This window comes from Desmodus rotundus, chromosome 2, assembly GCF_022682495.2.
Source record: "Desmodus rotundus isolate HL8 chromosome 2, HLdesRot8A.1, whole genome shotgun sequence".
Taxonomy (NCBI): domain Eukaryota; kingdom Metazoa; phylum Chordata; class Mammalia; order Chiroptera; family Phyllostomidae; genus Desmodus; species Desmodus rotundus.
The window spans coordinates 72,313,426-72,339,566 of NC_071388.1; the positions used below are offsets into that span (position 1 = coordinate 72,313,426).

At 35.8% G+C, this 26,141-nt stretch overlaps 1 protein-coding gene and 1 long non-coding RNA gene across 3 annotated transcripts in view; one reads left to right on the forward strand and one right to left on the reverse strand.

Annotated features, from left to right (window-relative positions):
- The window catches only part of ZNF654 (zinc finger protein 654), an 81,897-nt gene that overhangs the window by 7,186 nt on the left and 48,570 nt on the right, over positions 1-26,141 (forward strand). For both annotated transcript variants that reach the window (XM_024558127.3, XM_053918278.1), the window contains exon 2: positions 20,979-21,124. In XM_024558127.3, the coding sequence (XP_024413895.2) occupies positions 20,979-21,124 (146 nt within the window). The remainder of the gene's footprint in view (positions 1-20,978; positions 21,125-26,141) is intronic.
- Positions 1-26,141, reverse strand: part of LOC139440690 (uncharacterized) — an 82,574-nt gene that overhangs the window by 5,683 nt on the left and 50,750 nt on the right. The window contains exon 3 of the long non-coding RNA XR_011650865.1: positions 2,872-3,057. This is a non-coding gene — a long non-coding RNA (uncharacterized lncRNA). The remainder of the gene's footprint in view (positions 1-2,871; positions 3,058-26,141) is intronic.

Here is a 26,141-nt window from a genome sequence, read left to right on the forward strand (position 1 = left end):
ATCTGATGGGGATACATTCCAAGACTCCCAAAATACCTAAAACCATTAATGGTACCAACTCTATATATACCGTGTTTTTCTTTTACATATGTACCTCTGATAAAGTTTTAATTTATAAATTAGGCACAGTAAGAGATTAACAACAATAACAATGAAATAGAATAATTATAACAATATACTATAATAAAATTTACATGGTCTCTTGCAACATATTCTTACTGTACTATACTCACCTTTCTTGTGATGGTGTGCAATGGTACAATACAATGCCTGTGTGATAAGATGAGGTGAGGTGGATACACTGCACAAAGGTATGGTCCACATATTAGGTGGTATGGTGCAGGACTGTGCAAGATTTTATCATGTGAGTTAGAATGGCGTGCAAGTTAAAACTCAGGGGTTGTTTATTTCTTGCATTTTCTATTTAATATTTTTGGATGTTACTACAGATGACTGTAGGTAACTGAAACCCTGGAAAGTGAGATTGTGGATAGGGAGTGGGGACCACTGTAATATAAAATGGAGGCTAATAAGAGGCTTGCCTATTTTTGGATTCTTGGGTAAGTTGAACTCTGCTATAACATTTTTTATTTAGTTTGAACATGTTGAAATTTAAGATAATTTTCCTTATCCAAGGAGAGGTAAAGAAAGCTGGATTTGCAGAATCCAGAGTTCAGAAATGAGGTCTGGTCATCAAAACCTGTGTGAATGGTATTTGAAGCCTGTTTGTGAATGAGCTCACATAGAGACATACATAGAGTGGGAAAAGAGGAGGCCCTAGAAGTGAAGCTTCAGGAACTCCACAGTTAAATGGTCTTCATTGGAAGACTCAAATCAATTTGAGTCTTCCAATGAAGACTGAAAAGGTTTAAAGAGGTTGAAGAAAGCCAAGGAACTGTGGTATTAACAGAAGACATGGGAAGGGAATATTTCAGGATGGTGTAAATGATAGCTGGCATCAAAAGCCATTGAGATTGATTCATTGAGATACAAGGTGGCCTTTGGTGACTTTAAACAGTCTTCTAGTTTGAAGACTGTGAGGCAAAGAAATAGAGGCAATAAATAAAGATAACTTATAAAAGAGAAGGAAAGATATGGGTAGGAGCTGGAGAGGTTGTGGATTAAATGTGAAGATTTAAAACAAAATCGGTGAGAGTTTGACATGGTTAAAATCTGATGAGATGGAATGATTCATTTGAAAGGAAGAGGTAAATCTACAGAAGGAAGAAGGGATGATATATAAAATAAGATTGTGTACAGGGAAGGAAGGACAAGATACAAATGGAGGGGTTGCTTTACATAGGAGCTTTGGGGTAGGAGGAAGGTTCATCTGTTGAGAGTACCTGGGGGTAGTTGGAGATTTAAGGTGAATGGAGTTCTAAAATGGTAACTTCATAGACAGGTAGATTGAATTAACCAACAGAATCATTTGAGAGTGCTGAATATGAATGTAGAGTGACCGCTAGTATGTCCTTTTGTTCAGCAGTGTTTATCTGTATAGGGGAAGGCATGGAGAATATGATGAGTTATAGTCATTCAGGGTTGAGCACACACAATATACTGTAATTGACCAGTTAATGAACTTTGAGAAAGAAGGGGACAGGCTCGTTTTCTGGTTGCATTTGTCATAAAAAAAAGTACAGTACAGTACAGAGAAGTGAAAGGAGAGAAGACAGAAAAGGGAAAGAAGTGATTCTATCAGTAGATATTAATAGATAGTTGCACAACATTGCTCTGTACTGTGAAAAAATGTGTGTCTGTATGTGGTTATATGTAATGTCCCAATAAATCATGTACATAGTGTATTAATATATATTTCATAACTGGAATTTACTAAAGTTAACCAGTATATGTTTGGGTTACTCCAAAGTCAAAGTACTCTAAACACTCACTAACACTGTTGCCAATAATTCAGTATGTGTGTATTATGTTTTTAATATCTGGAAGGTTATTTTATTGGAATGCTCTCTATATGTATATAACTCATATTTTGACTGTTTTCCATGTTATCAGGTATTGTGATGGGTCCTTCACCTGTTTTATCTCATTTAATTCACTACCCCTACAGGATATGTGCCATTGTTCTCATTTTACAGATCAGGAAACTAAGATGAGAGAGATTAAATGGCTTGACTAAGTAAGCGTAGCTAGTATGTGATAGATTGCAGTCTGCAAGTCTGATTGTCCTTAGCTATTCCAATATACACACACATTATTTTTTATCTAGGAAATGTATTTGGTATCTGTTATAGCATCTGTGCATGTCTTTCAATATATGTACTAAAGCAGTTATTGACTGAGAAGTGATTTAAAAAGACTTAAGGCAGCAGGAACTAGAGATGTTTATGAGTGTAAAGAGAGAAAAGAATCAAACTCAAGCTATCGGAAGTTCCATATAGGAAGTGACTCTCAACCCTTTTATTTTTTCAAACCAACCTTAATGGGATATACTTCTCTCAGAAGCACTGGCTCACTATAGTGGTTATTCTTAAAATGCAAGAATTATGATAATTACAAACCAGTAGAAGTTATGTTATTTATATTGTGTTCTCGAAGAAGGGTCTGGAATATGTTTTAGATGGTTATCATAAATGATTCAATTTCAGAATACCAATCTTTTCATAGTATTTAATTTTAACCTGAATATCTGGAAACCTTACCAATCCAGAGTATAATGGATGTGCATTTTTAGACTTCATTATCTGTTTTTTCACCATGCTTTGGAAATTTTGCCAATGATTTCTCAGGTTATGGAACTCATTAGTAAAGTCTAAAATTTACCGTATTTTTCGGACTATAAGAGGCACTCTCACCCTGCCCCCAATTTGGGAGGAAAATGGGGGTGTATCTTATAGTCCGAATGTGGCTTACCTGGCTGGCTGGGAGGAGCCTGATGGAGTGGGGTCACAGGAGGCAGGAGCAGGGTCGCTGCTGCAGGAAGCTGGCGGAGGCAGGAGTGGGGCAATGCTGTGGGCCCTGGGCTGGGAGGAGGGGGTGTCCCGGTGGTGTGAAGCAGGGGAGGCAGGAGCAGAGTCCCCGCTGCAGCATACTACAGTGCTAGGGAGGAGGATACAGGCGGTGCAGGCACGTTAGGAGGAGAAAGCCTGCGGTGCCCGGACGTGCCTCCATCACATGACTGGTGTGTCCCCCCATTAACATTAACATAGGCAGATTCCACTGCAGGGTCACCTGTCAGTGTGGCCCTGCAGCTGTTGCCAAACTACAACTCCCATCATGCTTGGACAGGTTGGGATGATGGGAGCTGTAATTTGGCAACAGCTGCAGAGCCACACAGGCTGTGCAAAACTGCTGTCCCCGTACAAGAGTGCTGCACAACCTGTGGCCCTCCAGCAGCAGATCTCTCCCATAACAGTGTCAGCAATGCCTTAGACAGCTCTGAAGATGACATCCTCTGTGAACAAAGTGAAGACAGTGATACTAGTGATTCGGAGGAACTGAGCTTCATAAATGTGGACAGTAGTGATGAGGAGTTCTTGGGGTTCCCTGATGATGAGAGGAGTTTCCGTACTTAAAGCTTAAAGTCAGTAATAATGGTTGTTAATGATGCTGTTGAGTTCTGTTTACATTTACATTGGTGAAGTATTATGTTATTTATGTTATCAAATATTTCACCACATTTTTTTGCTTCAAATTTTTTTTTCCTGTTTTCCTCCTCTAAAACCTAGGTGCGTCTTATGGTCTGGTACTTCTTATAGTCCGAAAAATACAGTATATTCTGAAAAATACTGTATATTCCATGTTCATGAAGGTATGGTGAAATGAATATCTGATTTTCAGCTGATGGGAGTAAAAATCACAACTTTTTTGGACCATAATCCATCAAAATATATTAGAAATGTTAAAAATAAATTGTACCTTTTGATTTAGTAGTCTTCCTTATAGCATTAATTTCTGAGGGAATATAAATTTGAACATAAAGCTATATACATCATAGCATTAATTATAATTAATGAAAGGAATGAATTGAAAAAGAAAAGCAGCCAGAAGATCTAAAATAGTTTAAAACCTTTCTACCCTTATGAACAAAAATGTTATTCAATCTTAAAAATGTTTTCAATGGGATATATAATATGATAAAAAAAATTAGGTGGGAAAATTTGTTCGTAGCAGGATTACACACTTTGAATGTAGGCTGGTCCATTCCCATTTACTTATATGTGGATTTTAGAGAAGGAAAGTGCTATGCTGTAAAGAAAAATCAAGTGAGCTATTTCTCCAGAAACAGGATTTCTTGATGATAATTCTTAGGATCCACTCATATACTTCTGGAAGTCTGTAAACTCTCTGAAATTATTTGTAAGAAGTTATCTTTGCATTTCCTTGGTGAGTAGGTCTAAGGTTTTTTTGTTTTTAACAGATTCTCTTAAGAATTGCAAAACCTGCTGAACAAACACAACCCAGTAACAAACACACCAAAAGATTATGGACCTTTGCTGTAAATTATTATGATACAAGTAGCACTGCCTGTTTTTGCAAATAAAACTTTATTGGAGTATGCCCATTCATTTTTATATTACTGGTTTCATAATACAGTAAGGCTGAGTAGCTGGGTTGGAGAAGATTGTATGACCAATAAGCTGCTTTCTGGCCCTTTAAGAAAAAGTATGTCATCCGCTGTCCTAGATTCTCATTTATTCTTTATAACAGTCCTGTGAGATAGATACTATTTTTATCTTCATTTTATGAATGATGCATCTGAGACTCAGAGAGGTTAAGCAACTAACACCAGATCACACATTAGAAACGGGAAATATATGAAGATTATAGTGGTTACATGTGGGTAATTAAGTGATGCATAATTTTTCATATATTATTCAAATTTACTACAGTGCGTATACATAACTTATAAATCAACAGAGAAGGAAATTATTTTTTTAAAAATTAGGTAAAACTTAGTTGTGAGAATCCTAAAACTCAGTCATGCTTTCTAATTTTGATTTCCTACCATGTCATCTGTTTCTATAAACTTTGAATGGATATGCAATTTTTGCTTCCCTTGTTGGTGCTTAGCTCATATTATGCAGTGCCTCCTTAACTCTTGATTTTGTGAAAAAAAATTATAGTTTCTTTAAAACTGTCTGTATTAACTGAAGCAATTTTTTAACTCTTGAGATTCTTTGTCCTCTGTTTTATATTTTGAAGTTAACTTCAGTAACTATTAAGTGCTCATAATTTAATAGGTGCTTATAAAATGCTGCACGTATGTCTGTCTGACAATATGTAATTTACTTTTCTTAATATCAATCAAGTGAATTATCCTTAATTATTTGAGGCATAGATCTAGATAAAGTATTATAAAATAAAAGTGTCATATAAGGTATTCCTTTCAAAGGAAAAATTTTGTTGTGTGCTACATGAAAAACTTCATCCTAATAATTAGAGGGGATTTAGGAAGAACAGGTCACAACCCCCCTGACCTCAAGGAAATGAATCATCTAGTTAGGGAGAAAAGGTGTACCTAAGTACTGCATTTACTGTTAGGACCTTTATCCACACGACAGTCATCTTTCCCCTGATTATTTTATCACCGTGCTTCCAGTTTTTCTCAGTTTATTCTTCCCACAGCTAAAGTGATTCTTTTAAAGACAAGAGTGAGATTTCTTCTAAAATTCTATGCTTTTCTATCTCAGACTCAACAAATCCTTAAAATGGACTGCAGGACTTTTTGATCCAGCACCTATCTATTACTCTTTGCTTCTACTACTTACCTTCACTTACACTAGCATTTTTTTTTGCTCCTTCTTCAATTTGAGTAAGTATGCTCCTACCCCATGACCTTTGCACTTGGGTTTTGTTTTGTCTGCCAGAAACAATTTTCATTTGGATATTTCTATGGTTTGCTCCAGAACCCTGTTCAAGTATCCTTTTATGAGAGAGACGGAGGTCTTCTGTGAACCTCCAGATAAAATATACTGTAGCATCCCATCTCTAACATTCTCTTTTCTCCTTACTTTGTGTTGTACTGTTTTCCAAGGTACTTAACATCATGTAACATATATTCGTACCTATTTTTCTTCAACTACAACTGAAATTAGGGTGCTTGGTATATAGTGAGCACCCAATAAGTTTGGAATAAATGAATGAGTAAATATAAATAAACCCTAAAACAGGAAAATGATGATTAGTACCAGTAAAACAGTGTATGTTAAGTCCTCTTCAGTTGGAGAGACTACAATACTTCCAATAGAGATAATTTGGGAACTTTTTAGTTGATGAGGTAACATTTGAATTGAGTCATAATTGTTAGCATTAAAATGTAGTCATGAAAAAGGAAGTGGTATGGGTAGGAGGACATTATAAGTACAGCAGATAATTTGTAAGAAGGTAGATGGCATGGTGTATTTATGAACAGGTGGTTAGTTGTCTACAGTTGTGATTCTTAAAAGTGTGATTCTCTCACCAGCAGTAGCATCACCTAAACACCATTAGCAATGTAAATTCTTGGCCCCACCCCAGACCTGTGGAATCTGATACTTGGTCTGGGGCCCAGAAATTTGTTTTTCATAAGCCTTCTAGATGATTCTGATGCATTCTAAAGGTAGAAAACCCCTGGACTAGAACATAGATTCAGAAAAGTATTTATGGGTATTAAGATTAGAAAAATGGACTGGTCCAGATCTTGGCTTAAGAGTTTGAATTTTGTAGGAAGATCTGTAGATTTAAGGGCAAAGCAGTGCCATTATTAATCTTAAAATATTGTTTTAAGTAAAGGAGGTAAAAAATGAAAGCTTAGACAAAAAATGGAAGTGATTAGAATATTTCAGAAAATGATCAGTCGAGGGCCTGGTTGGGTAGTGGCAATGAAAATGGAGATACAGGAACACTTTCAAGAAATACAAAAATGAAATACTTAGCATCTGGTTGAATGTGGACACAAGATACAAGGAATTATGTGAAATTGCATTGGGTTTTTCATGTAAATATCTGGGTATATGGTAGTATTAACAGTAAATGGTAGAAGGAACAGTTAAGGAATCTAACAATGGAGTTTTGACTATTGGATTTGATGAGTTAATGTAGTCTACAAAAAAACCCCAACAGAATAGCTAATCATTAGCCACAATGAACATATTAATCTTGAGGATACTCATCCCATTTAAGAACCATGCATTCTCAGGTAACTGATAGAGTTTATGAAAATAAAGAACTCGGAATTTCTTTTTAGAACTACTTCATTCAGTAATAGAGGCTGTTTCTCTGTTTGTGAGTTAACTTATCTATGATAATTTTCAAGTTTGAAATTTCCTTTTAATTTGAGGACAGGGGACTAAACATAAAAAATAAATAATAGTCTATCTAATTTGGTCAGATGAATTGTTTGCCATTATCAAGTTCACAAAGAGAAATTAAAGTCTAGAGTCCAAAGAGGTTAAGTTTTCAAATTCCTTCTTTCCCAGAATATTGCTTAATCAAAGCCAATGGGTTTCTCATTTGCCTCTATGGTTACACTTGGGGATTTTTCAGGAGCTGTAGCTTGGGTTGTTTTCCTCTGATTGGAAGTGGCTTCTTTTGCACCTCTAAAGAGGAATTATTTAATCCCCAGGCTCTTTTTATACTTGCTTTTTGAAGAATCAGGAAGATCAGTAGGATAAACATTTATTACTCTACCCAGCTCAGTACCCACTAAATTTAGTAACATTAGTAATTCCTTGAATTTAGTACACAATTCAGTTAACTCACATTACTTTTGCCAGTAGGATTTCGTGTTATCAGAGGGAAGATGTATTCAAAGAAAATGGTACCAAGTTAATTTTGGTTTCTTCACCAGGGTGCCAGTCAGTTGTGCCAACTGCCAAAGTCTTTAACTTGTATTTAAGTTTTACTGTGAAAATTCATCAAGTGGTTAATTGTGCCCCTGTGTGTTTAGCATATTTTTGGGGGTTGGAGCACTTAACCCGAACATAATCTACTACTTTGAAAGTTGTATCTGAATCTCTGTCTTACAAAGTATACAAATTTCCATGGCTGGCAGCCTCAGGTACCAGGTCTTACTTCAGGTTTCCTCCTTTAGATTTCCTTCATATTAAAAGGTTTTAATTTCCATTTCTTCTGGTACTTCTGTCCTGCAGTAAGTCTGGATACCATTTAGTGGTCCAGCTTTTCTATATTGCCTCTTGTAAAGAGTGTATCACTTCTAGTTTAAAAAGCTCAAAGCACAGTAATCACAGCCTTGGTGTTCTGCTCTTGTCTCTAGATTTCTCTGTTCAATAGCCTTTTTAGTTCTATACTATCTTGGCTATTTCACTCCCTTTGAAATTTTTAGGCCTATTGAGCTAAAATTATAAAAGCATTCCTGTTGTGCCCCATATTTGTATAATTCGGATAATAACCGTAAGTGAGTCCATGAAATAATGCGTTTAATGTTTCTGATGTCTGCCCTCATAGGAGCCCATTGAAGACTATCTTTTCTGCCACTAGATTTTTTTTTAAAACATTTTATTTACTTATTTTTAAAATGAGGGGAAGGAAGGAGAAAGAGTGGGAGAGGAACATCCATGTGAGGGAAACATCAATCAGTTGCCTCTTGACCTGAGACCAAACCTGCAACCCAGGCATATTTCTCTGACCAGGAATTGAACTGGTGAACTTTCTCTTTGGGGTTCAACACCCAACCAAGTGAGACATACCAGTCAGGGCTAGACCCTTTTTTTTTTTTTTTTTAATTTTTAAGTATGCTTTTAACTGTTCTAAGTCTTGAATAATTTGTTCTACTTCATTGGAAGTGTACATTTCCTTCTGGTTGCATTTCTTTCAGTAATGATAGGATATTGCCATTTCAGATAAACATAACTGATTTTTGTGTTTGTTTAAATTTTGGCATATTTTGGCATACTTATTAATTTTTGGAGAGAGGGGAGGGAAGGGAGAAAGAGGAGAGAAACATCGACGTGAGAGAGAAACATGGATCGGCCCCCTCTCATATGCGCCGCAACCAAACCAATTACAAAACCCCAGAATGTGCCCTGACTGGGAATCCAACCAGCCACCTTTTTGCTTTGCTGAACGACACCCAAACAACTGAGCCACACTGATCAGGGCCATTTTAGCCTATTCTTAAGTACCTCCTGTCTTCTTTTTTCTTTCTCTTAGCTTTTGGGCCCAGGTTTTAATATTCATCAATTATCTCTTATAAGATATCCTATAATGTCAATGATGAAAGTCTGGGAATTCTGAGTTCATCAGAAAGCATTCGTTAGCAAATAGATTTTGCCCACTCTCATCTCCCTGACTTAAGAAAATCTCACCAGCTCAAGATCAAACCTCTGATTGACCTGCTATTTTGTTTTTCGTCAGTGTTACATTTTCTTATTCATGCTCAGGGGCCTAACTCTGAGTTCTTGGGGCACGTTGCTTTGTAGCACCACGCCATACTGTACATTGCCCTCTGCAATAACCATAGACAGTCCATGGCTTACATGGTTCCACTTAGGATTTTTTTTTTTTAACTTTACGACAGCTCAAGAGCAATATGTATTCAGTAAACTGTACTTCAGATTTTGAATTTTGATCATTTCCTGGGCTAGTGATACGTGGTAAGATACTCTTTTGTGATGCTGGGCAACCAGTGGCAGCCAGCCGCAGCTCTTCCAGTCAGTCATGTGATCATGAGGTGAACAACCAATACCCTACAGTATACTGTATTGCCAGTGCTTTTGGATATTGTTTTTTCACATCCCCTCATATCTACAAAATGCCCATCTGTTTCAGTGTGCTTCAGCTGTGCACGTTAATGGTGAATACCCATGTAACCATTCTGTTTTTCACTTTTAGTATAGTACAAAATAAATTACATGAGATATTAAATACTTTATTATAAAATAGGCATTGTGATAGGTGATTTTGCCCAATTGTGGGTTAATGTAAGTGTTCTGAGCACATTTACGGTAGTCTAGGCTAAGGTATGATATTCGGGAGGTTAGGTGTATTAAATGCATTTACAGTATTTTCAACCTATGATGGGGTTTAACTGGTTGCAAATCCATTGTAAGTCAAAGAGCATCTGTAGTAATTTTGAAATGTTCCTGAAATACTTTAGGTATTTTTGAGGTAGTCTTTCAGGGTTTTTTTAACCTTTCAAATCTGTACAGTCTTTATGTTACATTATATAAGCAGTCTCAATTTTCTCTCTTATCATAGACTTTCTATTTTTTTTTCAAAGAGCATATTATCATAGTTGGATTTCCACTGTGATTCACTCTCAGATTTCCATCCTACAGTTAGCTTCTATTCCTCTGTTAGGTAGCTTTGAAACCAGTCACCCTTCCTTTCTAATAACAACTAAAATATTCCTCCCCCCCAATTCCATCTTCAAGAACACATACTTCCAATATATATGGTATATATATTTCTTTTTCAAATCTGTCTAGTCTAACTTCTTAGAGTGAATTTAATGCTTAAGGAAGTCCCTCTCTTCTGTCTTAATCATAACCTTATTTTTTAGCTTCCCCACTGTTAATTGTAAGTGTATCATCTTTTTAAAAAAGTTTAGTTCTTCTTGAAATTGAGCAAACCTAGTGCCTAATGTTAGTGTTTGAGGCATAGGCCTTTTAAAGTCCCCTTTTGGTCTTTGGATTTCTTCGTAAGAAGTGGATTTATGCCCTTTATAATAATATACCCTTCTTTATCTATCTCTATCTGATAAAATGCACTGGCCATCTTTGCTGAATTCAGATGAAATTTTGACATCTACAGCATTGATTAGATTTATGGCCTTATCAATCTCAGAAGCTACTTAAGACCATATTATGGAAGTGACTCTAGAAGCCTTTGGACAAGTCACATGAATGCAAGAGCTGCTTTGAGAATGAAATTAAGAGAGAGAGGAACAGAATTAGGTCATCTAATCTATAATTAATACTAATGATTTAAAGACTAGACATGGACACACTAGTGTAATAAGACCCAGATGGAACTTAACCAACTTTTCAGTTTAATGCTGTGGCATGTGGTCTGTGTTGAGAAACCAGACAGAAGGAACAAGAACAACAAAAATTCTACCTGCTAATGTCTAAAAAAGACCTCTATAGCTAAAAGACTTTAAAAAAAATCAATAATATAATCAATGCCTCAGCCATACCTGCAAAACCATCTGTGGCCAAACCATCCTAAGTTGAAGTCAGAGACAGAGTTCTGCTTGGCTCACCCTAGTTAAGACATTATCATGTGCACACACATGTGGATACTAGCAGCAGGCACACAAAGAGGTATGTTCACACATTTCCATTTGATGTCAATATACATTTCCTTATGCATGTATTTAGGGGATCCCTTGTCTACATGTCAATTTTAATGTTTATGAGGGAAATGTTTGATATATTACTTTCCCTAGTGATTTTGGAATCAAATGAAAAATTTGGGATCAATATTTATCTAAGCCTTTTAAAATGAGCCTACTACTTACCTTCTTTTACTGAAGCGGAAAATTGGGACTTTAAGCAGATACTCAGGTAGTCGGAAGACCTTGGCCTGCCTCACACCATATGGATTCCTACTATGGTTGGTAGCTTTGACTAGATGATCATGAAGATGCCTTTTAATAGTAAGATTGTATGGAATATTAGGATTTGGAGATGCTTACTCCCATTTTCCATTTCGTAAAAGGTTTAGTCTTTTTATATTTACAGAACCTATTAAAGACCTTAATGTTATATAAATATTAACTTAAGAAGTAATGAGCTGAACAAACTATGCTTTATTGAACCCCCAAAAGAACTGGGTTTCAGATTGCTTGCTACTAAAGAGTATGCCTTTTCCAGGTATCAAACAGCTTGAACTTACTAAGCTGCACTTCTAAACTATTTTGTTGGTTTTTAAAATATGATTATCCTGAAAAGGTCAAACAACAAGTGACTCCTCTTTTTTCAAACAGAACTTTTCTTTATCTTGATTCTCAATGGAAAACTGTGGGGGAAAAAAAGAATCCTCAGATACTGTTCAGGCATGAAGCATTTTATTTGTATTGCTGTATCTAGGATATGCTTCATTGGTCAATGAGTGTTGAGTTAAGTAGTTGAAACACAGCAGTAGCTTTTGAATAGATTTTATTTGGGAGTGGCTGGTCTGCTTGCCAAAAGTGAGTAAAATTTGTTGTAATTAATCATGCTGAGACAAATAATTAAACAGTTCAGACTTATGCAATTAACCAAATAACACTTAACCTCATCATTTTCTTAAAGTGTACTAGTTATAATAGCTCTTGTTTGTTATGTGCCAGGAATTATCCTAGATTTTAATGTGTATCTTATTTAGTTCTTAAGTAGCTCTGTGATTAAAGTGATATAATGTTTATTTTCTGCGAAACTTAGACTGAAAAGTACTAATATAATAACTTTGCTAATATTACACAACTATTAAATGACAAAGCCAGGGCCATCTGATTCCAAACCTATAATTCCTTTCACAGGGCTGCCAACCTACTCGTTTTATTTTTCCATCTGACATTTACCATAGACAAGGGTAAATCTTGATGTGTAGTTAGGAAACAAAGTAGGGGAAGTAGATGTAGAATTGTACTTATGTTATATTTAAATTAGCCTCCAGAAAGTAAATGAGAATATTGAAATTGAGGTAAGAGATTGAAGAAAATAATTGAGCTAACTTTATACTTAATAGAAAACAGGAAAAGAACATTGGTATAATATTTACTAAGTTGTAGGCCTTACTAGAAATTTATCAGTTTTTCCACTAATGCTTTGTGTGTTTCAGGATGTTATTGCTGACCTAAACATTATATTTAGCTGTTATTTCTCCTTAGTCTCGTCTAGCCTGTAGCAGTTCTTCAGTTTTTCTTTGTCTTTCATGACCTTGACACATTTGAAGAGTACTGATCAATTTTTTTGTAAGATATTGTTCGTTTTGAGTTTGTCTAATGATTTCAAATGATTGAATGAGTTTGTACGTTTTTGGTAAAAGTACCACAAAAATGCCATTGTGTCTTTCTTGGTGAACCATATCAAGAGATTTATGATAATATCTTGTACTACTTACTGGTCATATTTTCATAACTTGGTTAAGTTTGTGCCTGTGGGGTTTCTCTACTTCTGAAGCTACTGTCTTTCTCCTTATAGTTGATAAATGTCTTGAGGGAGATACAAATTTGCATCTCAAACTTTCACCCACTAGTATTAGTGTTGATTTATTGATTTTTGTCTGCAACATTCATTTCTGTGTAGATGCCTAATGGTAATTCTCTATTTCCTTCTTTTCTTCTGTGTTTATTTATTGGGATTCTACTGTGAGGAAGAGCTGTCTCATCTCTAAAATTTATTTATTTATTTGATTATTTGTATTAGTATGGACTCATGGATATTTATCTGGTTCCATGGGTTAAAGCCTCATATTGTCATCATTTATTTTGTTGCTCAAATTGTTCCAGCTTTTAGCCATTAGGAGCCCTATCAGATTGGCTCCTATGCTTTTATATCCCATCATTTTTTTTCTCTAGGGTGTGATTACTTTCTGACACCAAAAAATGTTCCAGTTTAATCTTATATTTTCCCTGTTCCAGCCCTGCTGGAGGAGGGCTTTAAGAGCCTAAGTTCCTTGTGCTTGAGGAGCTCAAGTTTCTTTTGTTTTTGGAGAATAGTGTATAGAAACCAAGACTTGGCCCTAAATGTGCATATTGCTACTATAATGTTATTGCTCCTAGGTTCTCTCAGAAGATAGAATTAAGTATATTTAAATGAAGGGGGACTAAAAATCTGGAATTATCTTCTGATGGCCCCTTGTAGTAGAGGCTTCCCCCACAACATGCGTTTTCTAGGAACCCATCTATCTCAGTGTACCAACTAGCATTGTTGTGACAGGCTGCATTTGGCTTCAGTGAATTTTTTTTGAAGACTCTTTCAATGTATTGCTCATTTCATGATGGATGATTTAGGAGTGCACCTGCCCACACTGCAAAGAGTGTTCAGCAGTTTTAGACCAAAATGGTCCTACCTCCATGCCCCACCCTCCCTGTTCAGCCAGTGACTTTTTTCTGTTTCCCTGGATGAAAAAAGTCCTCAAAGGGAAATATTTTGCTGATGTGGGAGAGGTGAAACAAAAAACAGCAGAAGCACTAAAAGACAAACTGTTTTGAGCAGTGGAAAAAACATCTTGATAGGTGTATTGCATCAAATGGAGAGTACTTTGAAGGTGACTGAAATTTAAACATGTAAGAATAAATACACAATTTTTTTATAAATAAATTCTATTTTGGGGGGTTCTCCTCTTGTATGTATAGTAGCTACATTACAAATGAATAACATAATCATACTGAATGGGGCAGAGGAAAAAACTAAATGTTTATTAAAATATTTATTTTAGGTACTTAGAAAATTAGCAATTTTACCATATTTTGACATGTATAATGTGTACTTTATTGTCCAAATTTTTGAGGGAAAAGAAAGATGTGTATTATACATGGGTAGTACTAATTCCGTATATATATAAATGTTTTCAATTCTTTTATTTATGCTTATGCACTAAAAGTATAACTCTAGAAAACAGTAATGATATCTGTATGGGAAATTATACCCTGGAAATGATAATTGGTCTTATTGAATTTATGATGAACTTGCAACGAATGCAGTTCAGGCTAATGATCCAATGAAATGAAACAGAGTGATGTATTGTTATCCACTTGGTAAGATAGGTGATGCTGACTTTATTACCATAGGGTGAACAGCACGACATTTCTCTCTGTACATTTCAGGCGGGAAAAATTATTGGAAAATCCCTTGGAAAATGTCAAAACAGTTTTCATACACTGCAAGCTTTAAACTAAAAGTTATTAAATATGCTAAAAAGCATGCCAACAGAGCTGCTGAGAGACACTTTGGACCTCCTCCCACAGAGAATGTCATCAGATTGTGGAGGCAACAGGAAGAACAGCTTCTTAAGATGCCTGGACAGAAGAAGGCAATGTGAGGGAAACCTCCAAAGTGGCCAGAGGTGGAGCAGGAGGTGCAGACCTGGATTCTGGGCAGCCTCACACTGGGATGTCTGTTTAGACCAAGATGTTACAAGGAGGTAAAAAGATTGCACGAGAAAAAAACATTGATGATTTCTCAGGGACACCTAAATGGTATTTTAACTTCATGAGGAGAAAAGGTTTGAGCATGAGGACACGAACGAAACTTGCCCCCAAACTTCCAGCAGCCTATGAGAATGAAGTTTTGGAATTTCATTCTTATGTTATTAATCTTAGAAAGACTTACATCTTTGAACCGTCCCAAATCACCAATGTGGATGAGGTCCCACTCACATTTGATGTGCCATCCAACAGAATTGTGGACATCAAAGGAGCAAAGGCCATGGCTGTTAAAGCTAGTCATGAGAAAACACATTTCATTATTATTCTAGCCTGTTGCACAGATAGGACAAAGCTCCACCTATGATCATCTTTAAAAGAAAAACATTTCTGAAAGAAAAGATTTTAAGTGGAGTTATTGCCCACATGAATGAAAAAGGATGGATGAATGAAGGAGGCATGAAAATCTGTAACCAAAGTCTGGTCACAAAGGCCTGGAGGATTACTTAAAAACTAGCTTTGCTTATTTGTGATCAGTTCAAAGCCCAAAGTGCAAAAGCAATTGCAGCAGACTTGAAAACCCAACTTGCTGTGATACCTAGTGGGCTATCCAGCTAACTGCAACCTCCTAATGTGCCACTATGCAAGCCCTTTAAGGCTCTAATGAAGAAAGAGTGGATGCAGTCAGCTGGTAATGATTTAACACCTACAGGCAGGATCAAGAAAGCATCCATCGCCCAGGTTTATGACTGGATCCTAAGATTGTGGAACGATGTCAAGAAAGAAGTGGTTGTGAAATAGTTTAAAAAATGCTGCATCAACAATGCTGTGGGTGGAACTGAGGATGATGCAGTTTACTGGGATGAGGAAAGTGACTCTTCAGAAAACAACGGTAAGGGAGAAATTAAAGACGATACTTCTGATACTGACAGTGACAAAGAGTTCTTGGCCTTCTATGATGTATTCCTATTGTAAATTTGTTATTGGTATATAAAATTTCTTGTACCACAATTCAAAAATAAATGCTAAAATTCATTTATAATACAAAAAACAAGTAACTAAATATAACTAAATAAAAAATTGAATTAGAAAATTAAAATGAAAGTTTTTTTTCCTGAAAGTTTTGGTCAGAAACATGGGTGCGCATTATACACGGGAGCGCAATATACATGGCAAAATATGGTACTCAGTGCATAGATTATATTAATCTTTTTTCAGCAGATTAATATAGGCATATATGTAGACATTTTTTGAATCACTTATAATGCAAGATAATAGTAATGTGTCTTCTGGTTTGTTATTTAGATCTGGAAAGTGGATGGATTCACTATGTATAAAAGAGCAATGAAATTAACAGTGAACAGCCTGCTAACACTTGGGGACAGTGAGGTGTCTGAAACTTTGACAGGTGATGAGAATGGGAGACTCAGGGATGAAAATGATAGATTTGTGAAGAGCTGGGCTCTTCTATTAAATAAATAAACAAATAAATAAATAAAAGAAATAAAGTCATGTTTGATACTGTGTTGATGATCTAGTCTAATATTACCTGGATTTAAAAATTAAGAGGATTGTGTTTGCTCAGTGATCAATTTGTGTTTGGTAATCTTTGTTATATTAGAGAAGATAAGAAACAAATAACCATATTTTAGTTAATCAATTTATGTGATATTTTAGGGGTTCTTAAACTGCTACACTTGTATTATTTTTATACATTTGTAAATTGCCATAAGAAAACAACACAGATTTGGTGGCTTGAACAACAAAGTTTATTTTCTCACAGTTCTGGTGGCTGGAAGTTTGAGATCAGTGTGCCAGTTGGGTTCTAGTGAAGACTCCTCCTCACTTATGGACAGCCAACTTCTCTGTGGATCTTACCATAGCCTTTCGTCTGTGCAAACATGTGCAGAGAGGAAGTGAGATCCCTTTTGCACTTCTTCTAAGGCCCACAATTCTATCTGATTAGGACCCCTTTCTTACAACATCATTTAACGTTAATTATCTTCTAAAAGCCCTATCTCCAAATATAGTTACATTGGGGATTAAGACTTCAACACATGAATTTTAGGTAGACATATTTCAGTCCATACTAATTTGGATTATGTACGTTAATATTCCTAAATAATGAATGTCATTTTAACATAATAGGTTTACATTGTCTGTGTTTTGACAGTTTTGACAGAATGAATTTGTGTTCATTCTCAAAATAATTTTCCATGTAAATTAAGATATAACAGTGTGTAGCATATACTGTATTCCTTATAGAGCAGGGTATATGCTCCAGTAAATGGGAGTGCTGAGAAAGTACTGTAGGATCATTGAAATCTTCCAGCATCTTTCTTTGGCAATAGCTCTGCTCTTCTCTTCTTCTCCCCTTATGTCATGGCATACTTTTGGCTTTGGTTCTAACTTCTTTTAGCAGTATTCATACAGTTTCTATAATTTATAGTAAATTGCATTGCAGTAACATTTGTTATGTCCTTCAAAATGTGTGGGGGGGAGGTTTCTACCAGTCCCCAATGGACTGCTGATTTTTTAAAAAATATATTTTATTGATTATGCTATTACAGTTGTCCGATTTTTCTCCCTTTATTCCCCTCTACCCTGCACACCCCCTCTCTCCTGCATTCCCCCCCTTTAGTTCATGTCCATGGGTCGTACATATAAGTTCTTTGGCTTCTACATTTCCTATACTATTCTTAACCTCCCCTGTCTATTTTCTACCTACCATTTATGCTACTTACTTTCTGTACGTTTTCCACCTCTCTCCTCCTCCCACTCCCCCACTGATAACCCTCCATGTGATCTCCATTTCTGTGATTTTGTTCCTTTTCTGGTTGTTTGCTTAGTTTGTTTTTGTTTTGTTTTTAGGTTTCATTGTTAATAGTTGTGAGTTTGTTGTCATTTTAATGTTCATATTTTTGATTTTCTTTTTTTTAGATAAGTCCCTTTAACATTTCATAGAATAAGGGCTGGGTGATGATGAACTCCTTTAGCTTTACCTTGTCTGGGAAGCACTTCATCTGCCTTTCCATTCTAAATGATAGCTTTGCTGGATAGAGTAATCTTGGATGTAGATCCTTGCCTTTCATGACATTGAATACTTCTTTCCAGCCCCTTCTTGCTGCAAGGTTTCTTTTGAGAAATCAGCTGATAGTCTAATGGGAACTCCTTTGTAGGTAACTTTCTCCTTTTCTCTTGCTGCGTTTAAGATTCTCTCCCTATCTTTAATCTTGGTTAATGTAATTATGATGTGCCTTCTTGATCCTCTGTTTCTTAGACCATTTTCTGGGAGAATTTAGAACTTTAATAATAGTTGATTTTAAAGGTCCAGGTAAGTACTGTTCTTAGTTTGTTTGCAGCAACTTTACCATTCTGACCATTATGTTAAGACTGTTAACTTATTAGAATACAAAAGAAAAAGAAATATGGAAGATGTGTTGCACTGTGGCCAGCTAGAACACATTCAGATTATTATTTACATTATTAAATCTCATTAGCCGAGTGTTTATAATAGCTCTTATAACACAGGAGAAAAAATTAAAAGCAAAAGTGCAGTGCAGTGTAATGTGTATTGTATTACATATGTTGAGGGAAAAAATGTAGAGGAGAAATGGTGTTATAGTGTTATGTTAAGGGCAGTATCAGCCATGACATAAAACAGTGGAAGACAATATGTAAATTTTCACCCTACTTGAAGAGATTATGTCTCTTCAAGCTTATTGTGGCAAACATTGGAAGTGTTGCCTACACGAACTATTATTGTGTTAGATTTAGGATCAGCTAGATCTGACAGGGTATTACTAGCTGAATGTAGGTAAATGAAAGAAGCAATAATGAGAATGGAAGCTGAAAAAAGTAGAAAGCTTCTCTTCTAAGGAGATAAACCCAGCCCATAAATAGAAAGTGAATAAAGTTGTAAGTAGATAAGGATTAGGGCAAACTATTTGGTACTGGGGACAGGAAAAATGTGAGACTGGCAGGTGCCTATTTTTTATGTGGTACAAAAACAGTATTGTCGTGGCCAAAGAGAGGCAGTAAAGCTGGTCAAACCCTTCAGCAAAGAGAAAATTTAAAGCCAGAGAATCACTGTTTATCTAACATTCTTTTTTGGCGTATGGTGGTTTAGAAAACCTTGGGGTCATAATTAGTAGTAGTTTTTACTTTCCAGCTAGGAAGGACTACAAAATCTGGAAGGGTACATGCTCACAGAGATAATACCTTCTAGCATTCTTTTTTTATCTAACACGGTCCTGGAAATATTGGAGACATGTGCTAGCTACCTGGTATTGCAATTTGGAATTGTCAAAGAACTGTGAAGGGTCTGAGAGTTTATCTAAGCCTGCCATAGTTTCATGGATGCTGGTAGAAGACATGAAACTCCTGGGTGAGAGATAAAGGACTTTATGTCTCATGGCACAGCAAGCAGCATGAGGTTCATGTTTATGGTGGTTCTCCTGGTCCCTCAGGTCTCACGAAGGTGTTGTACGTGGCTCAGGTGGATCCTGCACTCAAAGTAGGTTTTGTCACAGCTGAGAAACCCCAAATTTAGGGAACCCTACTTTTTTTTATAGTAGTCTGAAAGCATATCTGCCTGACCTTTGCTCCATAGGGAAATAACATCATGATTATACCAGACAGTAAACAGGCTCACTGGTCTGGAGGGAGACATCATCTCTATTTTTCAAGGTCATTTTCTATAAATATATTTGAAAAAGATAAAGACTGTCAGAGTCTCTTTTTGAAAACTTAGGAATACAAGACACCCATGGAAAATTGTCTCCCAACAGGAAGTGGTTAGTATGAAAAGTCCTTGATCTCTGACTGTTCTTGGTTTTTTTATTCTGTACTAGTTTTTTAAGTTTTAAAATCAGAGTTGGAAAACTTTCTGTAAAGGGGCAGATATTAAATGTTTTAGGCTTTGTGAGCCATATAATTTCTGTCACAACTATTCAACTTGGCTTGTTATGTCAGGAAGGCAGCCATAGGTAAAACATAAATGAGTGAACCTGGATGTGTTTCAGTAAGACTTATAGACATTGAAATTTGAATTTCACATGATTTTCACACATCACAAAATATTTTTTTAACCATTTAAAAATATAAGGTCCATTCTTAGCTTGTGGGTTTTACAAAAACAGGTTGTAGGCCAAATTTGGCTTATATGTCATAGTTTGCCAACCCATTTTATATGATAAGTTTTTAAAATATAATACATTGTTTTAATACAGCAGTCTTGCATTTGAATTAGTTTTTATATAGATTTATAGATACAAATGATCACTATTTTATAGTAATTGATAGTCCTAAAATATGTTCTCATAAATTATCCCAATTCAACTTCAGAGTAAGCATGTGAGATAAGGATTAGTATTTCCATTTTATGGTGAGAAAAGTAATGCATAGAGAAAGTAGGAGACCTACCCAATGACAGAGACAAGACTGATTATATTCTGAACTTTTTCTCCATAATATGTTATAGATTCAATTTTAATAATCAGAGCATCATGCCACTATATCTTTAATATCCGTTTCTTGCCAGAAATCTTAGAGTTCAGTCTTACAAATAAAAATAATAATGCATACTCATTTCTACTTTTCTACATTACTATATCCTAACGTCAAGCTATTTTAATATTAAAAGGCCATTTGATGAAAGCTAAATATAGGAGGTGAAGAGTATGTGTTACAAAGTTTGGTAAAGACTTGGCAGCTGAACAGTATAGTCATCCATATGATATAGTTCTTTTTTTACATTTTCAAAGATAATCATTACTTTATTTTTAGATATACACCATGAAAATTAAACAATAAGGACCTCCCCTGCATCATTTGTATTCATTCTTAATTAATACTTTAATTTAGCAAGTTTTATTCAAATTTTTAAACTGGAGATGTTGAGAATATTTTCCATAATACACTTTTTGGATTGCTTCCCTATCAGGTGGTTGAAGATTATGCTGGAAGATGGCAAGTCCCTTTGCCACAGCTTCAAGTTCTTCAGACCGCACTATGCTGTTTTACATCAGCCAGTGCATCATTCCCGGATGAATGTGAGCACGTACAGTATGTTTTGAGTAGCCTTGCTTTGTAAGTACTCTTTAAAAATATTATTAAAATATTATTTATCATGATGTAATTGAATTTTTTTTACTATTGTCTTTGGGGAAGGCACCTTTCATAAAGTCTTCTCTCAAAAAGAAATTAATATTTCTTCATTTAAGTATTTACATTTAATTTTGAACATTTAGTTACAATTTTACTTTTAGTGTCAGAGTTAAATGGAATTGGAATATACATTCTCAGGGTCACTACCAGCACTTCCCTTTCCTTTTTAATTCCCTAGATTGTTTTGGCAAGCTGTAATGGTAAGTCCCGGAATATAGCAATGAAGGCCACCATAATTAGCAGAGGGACCTTAAAAGGAAACTCTTGGTTTTTAAAAAATACTTGTAGAAGACTTTGAGTTAAAGATCACAGAGGAAGGACTTCTGACTAAGTTGGAGGTGTAGGTAAACATGCTTTGTCTCCTTGCACAACTACAGAAAATATTACAACCAGGTATCAAAAAAATTAACACCCAGAACCGTCAGAAAATCAAGCTGTATGGAAGTCAGACAACCAAGGATTTAAAGAAACCACATTCATCCATACAGGTAGGAGAGGTTGAGATGTAGAGACGGGTGGAGAAGTTTGGAGACCCAGTGTGATGTGTAGATGTGGAGGAATGGGCAGTCAGTCACATTTTCTCATTTGGTGGATAAAAATTGGGAGGGATACCTTAGGAGTAAAGGATCTCACACCCAGGCCAGAGCACACAGCCCAGGGTTCCAGGGCCAGGAAGATAAATCCCCATAACTTCTGGCTGTAAAAACTAGTGAGGATTGGGGCAGCAGAAGAAACTGCCCGATTTTTAGGAGACTCCTAAAAGGACCTGCACAGAGTTAGAACTTAATGCACACCCACTGCCTCTGGGATTCAGCACCAGGGTATCAGCTGTAGTAGCATACGGGGAGTAAGTGAAGTGACTGGAAACAGGGTGTGTGTTGGACAAACCTCTGGAAGCCAGGTAACAACATTGTCCCTCCTCTGAGCCCTTTCTCCCCACACAGAGCAACAAAGCAGTGAAGGTTGCCCCACCCTGGTGATTACCTAACTTTCAGCCCCATACAACTGGTATCCTTTCTATAATAGGCCATGCTACTAAGACAGGGACTCAAAGCAGCTGTACCTAATATACAAGGATGCTGTGAAATTGAAGAGAGAAAGAAATATGGCCCAAAAGAAAGAACAGAACAAAACCCCAGAAAAAGAACTAAATGAAATGGAGATAACTAACCTAACAGATGCAGAGTTCAAAACACCGGTTATCAGGATGCTCAAAAGAACTCACTGAGTAAGGTAACAGCATAAAAAAGACTCGGCCAGAAAGGAAGTTTAAACTAAATGAAATAAAATTCTACGGGGAACCAACAGTGGAGGGGATGATGCTGAGATTCAAATCAACGATATTTGGGACATAAGGAAGAAAAAAGCACTCAATCAGAACATCGAGAAGAAAAAAGAATAAAAAAAAACAAGAATAGGATAAGGAGCCTCTGGGACATCTTCAGATATACCAATGTCCAAATCATAGGGATGCCAGAAGGAGAAGAGGAAGAGTAGGGAACTGGAAATCTATTTGGAAAAATATTGAAAGAAAACTTCCCTAATTTGGAAATAGATATGCAAGTCCAGGAAGCACAGAGAGTCCCAATCAAGTTGTATCCAAAGACAATCACTCCACGATGTCATAATTAAAATGCCAAAGGTTAAAGATAAAGAGAGAATCTTAAAAGCAGCAAGAGAAGAGAGTTACCAACAGGGGAGTTCCCATAAGACTACCAGCTGATTTCTCAAATGAAACTTTGCAGGCTAGAAGGGACTGGCAAGAATTATTCAAAGTGATGAAAAGCAAGGACCTACAACCAAGATTACTCCATCCAGCAAAGCTATCATTAGAATTGAAGGGCAGATGAAGTGCTTCCCAGATAAGGTAAAAGCTAAAGGAGTTCATCATCACGAAGCCATTATTATATGAACTGTTAAAGGGACTTATTTAAGTAAAAGAAGATGATCAAAACTATGAACATTAAAATGACAACAAACTCACAACTATTAACAACTGAATCTAAAAAAAATACTAAGCAAACAAGCAAAACAAACAGAGTCATAGATATGGAGATCATATGGAGGGTTATCAGCTGGGAGGGGTATGGGGAAGAATGGGGGAAAAGGTGCAGGGATTAAGAAGCTTAATAGATAGGTACAAATTAGACAGGGGGATGTTAAGAACAGTATAGGGCATGGAGAAACCAGATACTTTATATGCATGACCTATGGGCATGAACTAAGATGGGGATTGCTGGAGGGACTGGGGCTATTGTTCGGAGGAGGGCAATGGGAGAAAAATTGGGACAACTGTAATAGTATAATCCATAAAATATATTTTTTAAAAAAGTAAAGATCACAGACTTATGTTTATCCTTTTTACCCTCCTAGATCCTACTAAACTTATAGTAAAGAATTAAAAGATAGAAATACAGTGAAAAGAAAAGTCATCAGTGAATGAAAGATTTCAACAATTTTCTGAGGGACAGAAAAAATAGATAAGTCTCATTGAAACATGGCAGCGCAAGTCACAGATTAATTTGATTTTTTTTTGTGTGTGGCTGTTGTGCTTCAAATTGTACTTGTATCACAATTGTGGGTTTTGATATGAATTAACATTATAAAATAGAATAGAAAATATGAGTATGTCTCATAAGTATTAATTTGTGAAACACTTATTGTTTTATTTATTTTTTTATATCTCATCATATGCCAAAAAATGACTTTTGGTCAATGATAGACTGCATGTACAATGGTGGTCTCATAAGATTACAATGGAGCTGAAAAATCCCTATTGCCTAGTGACATAGCCATCATAATGTCTTAGTGTAAAGGTTGCAAAATTCACTAAGGCTTTGGTTGAGCTGGCAAATAACTTCAACCAGGGTGTGGATGAGAATGATAATGAGCAATTCTAAGAGGTGGTTCCTGAAGAAGTGAGTAATGTGCATTTGTTGGAACTGGAACTGGAATGTATAGCTGAAAAAAAGGAAAGAGAAAAGGAAACTACAAAAGAACAAGAAGAAAATTGATAGGTCAGGGTTAGCAAAAGCTTTTGAAGACCTCATTAGGCTCCTTAAAATGTTTAAAACCTGAACTCCAACTGAAAGGTTTTCATTAATAGGAAGGAATGTTCATGGTGCATTATCTGCATATAAGATAATCTACAAGGAGAAAAAGAAACAAACCAAACAAACTATAATGGACATATTTCATCTCCCATCCAAGTACTAACCAGACCCCACCTGCTTAGCTTCTGAGATCGAGTGGATTCAGGGTGCTATAGCCATAGACCCATGGATACATTTCAGAAAGCAGTAAGATGTCAAGAAGAGACACACAGGTCCTTTGTGATGTATTCCAGGAGAAGACATTGTTATCACAGGAGAATAAAGCTGCACGTGTGTTACTGCCCTGAAAACCTTCCAGTGGGATAAGATACAGTGGTGAAAGCGGTGTTGATGATCCTGACCCTGTTTAGGCCTAGGCTAATACGTTTGTGTGCTAGTTTTAAACAAAAGAAGTGTAAATAGTAATATATAAAATTAAAAATAGAAATAATCTTATGGAATAAGAATATAAAGAAAAAATATTTTTGTACAACATGTTTTTTAAGTGAAATATATAAGAGTTAAGAACTAAATAAGTGTATAAAGTAGAAATGTTACATTAAGCTAAGGTTAATTTATGATTTAAAAAAAAGAACATTTTTTATAAATTTAGAGTAGCCTAAATGTACAGTGTTTATAAAAAGTCTACAATAATGTACACTAATGTCTTAGGCCTTCAAGTTCACTCACTGCTCACCCACACACCCACACAACTTCCAGTCCTAGAAGTTTTATTCATAGTAAGTGCTCTGTGCAGGTATTCCATTTTTTATCCTTTTTGCTGTCTCTTTTCTATTTTTAGATATGTTTAGATACACAAATAGTTCCAGTTGCCTGCAGTATTCACTACAACACCATGCTGTACAGGCTTGTAGTGTAGAAGTAGAAACAGTTGGCTCTATCGTATAACCTAGGTGTACAGTGGGCTATACCATCTAGGTTTGTTAAGTGCCACACTATCATGGCCACACAACGTCAAAATCCTGTGTTGACACAGTTCCAAGAATGTATTCCTGTTGTTAAGCAACTGTTAAGCAACTCATGACTTCTTTGTAAAACAGTTTTTAAAAACTGCTGGTAGCAATTAAAACAAAATGATCCTCTTATCTTATTAGAGAGGAAGAAGTCATCTGTCCTTCACCCCTACCCCCAGAAGCCTGGAGAGGTACAGAATTTGAACATGCAAGGCATGAAACACAGAGTAGGAATGAGATATTTTGGAAGTATGCAGATTAAAGCATTAACAGCACTTTTTCCATATAGGCCAACCACCAGGCCTTAGGGCCAAGGGTAGGGCAGAAAATGGTATTGCTTTTTTTTTAAACATTGTGGATTCTGTCTCTTTGGCAGAATGAGGCAGCTAGCTGGTAATTATCCTAAAGAAACTAACCAGTCACCAAACCTGCAACCCTTTGGTTAGTAGACATGCTTAAGAAACTTGCAAGTAATTTGCTTATGGCTTTACTCTTAAAATTAATGGGTATTCAGGAGTCATCAGACACACATGAGGAATGTTTTAACATGAAAAATACAATGAAAACAATAAAAAATCCTGGAAGAAATAGTGTTAATTTTGAAACCAATAAAATTAAAAAGAGAAATAGAAAATCTATAATTAGTATTTTCAGAGAGAATTGAGAAAATGTGTTTAATGTTAAAGCATCAACATGCCTTGCTGAAAGGAATAATAAGATACCAAAATGAGTTTGTGGAAATTAAGAAAATATAGTTACAATTTAAAGTTCTATAGGAAGGTTAGAAGGTAAAGTTGAAGAAATAATGCAGAATATGTAAATCAAAACCGAAAAGGAATGTGTTTTTTAAAAAATTATAATGGTAACTCCATG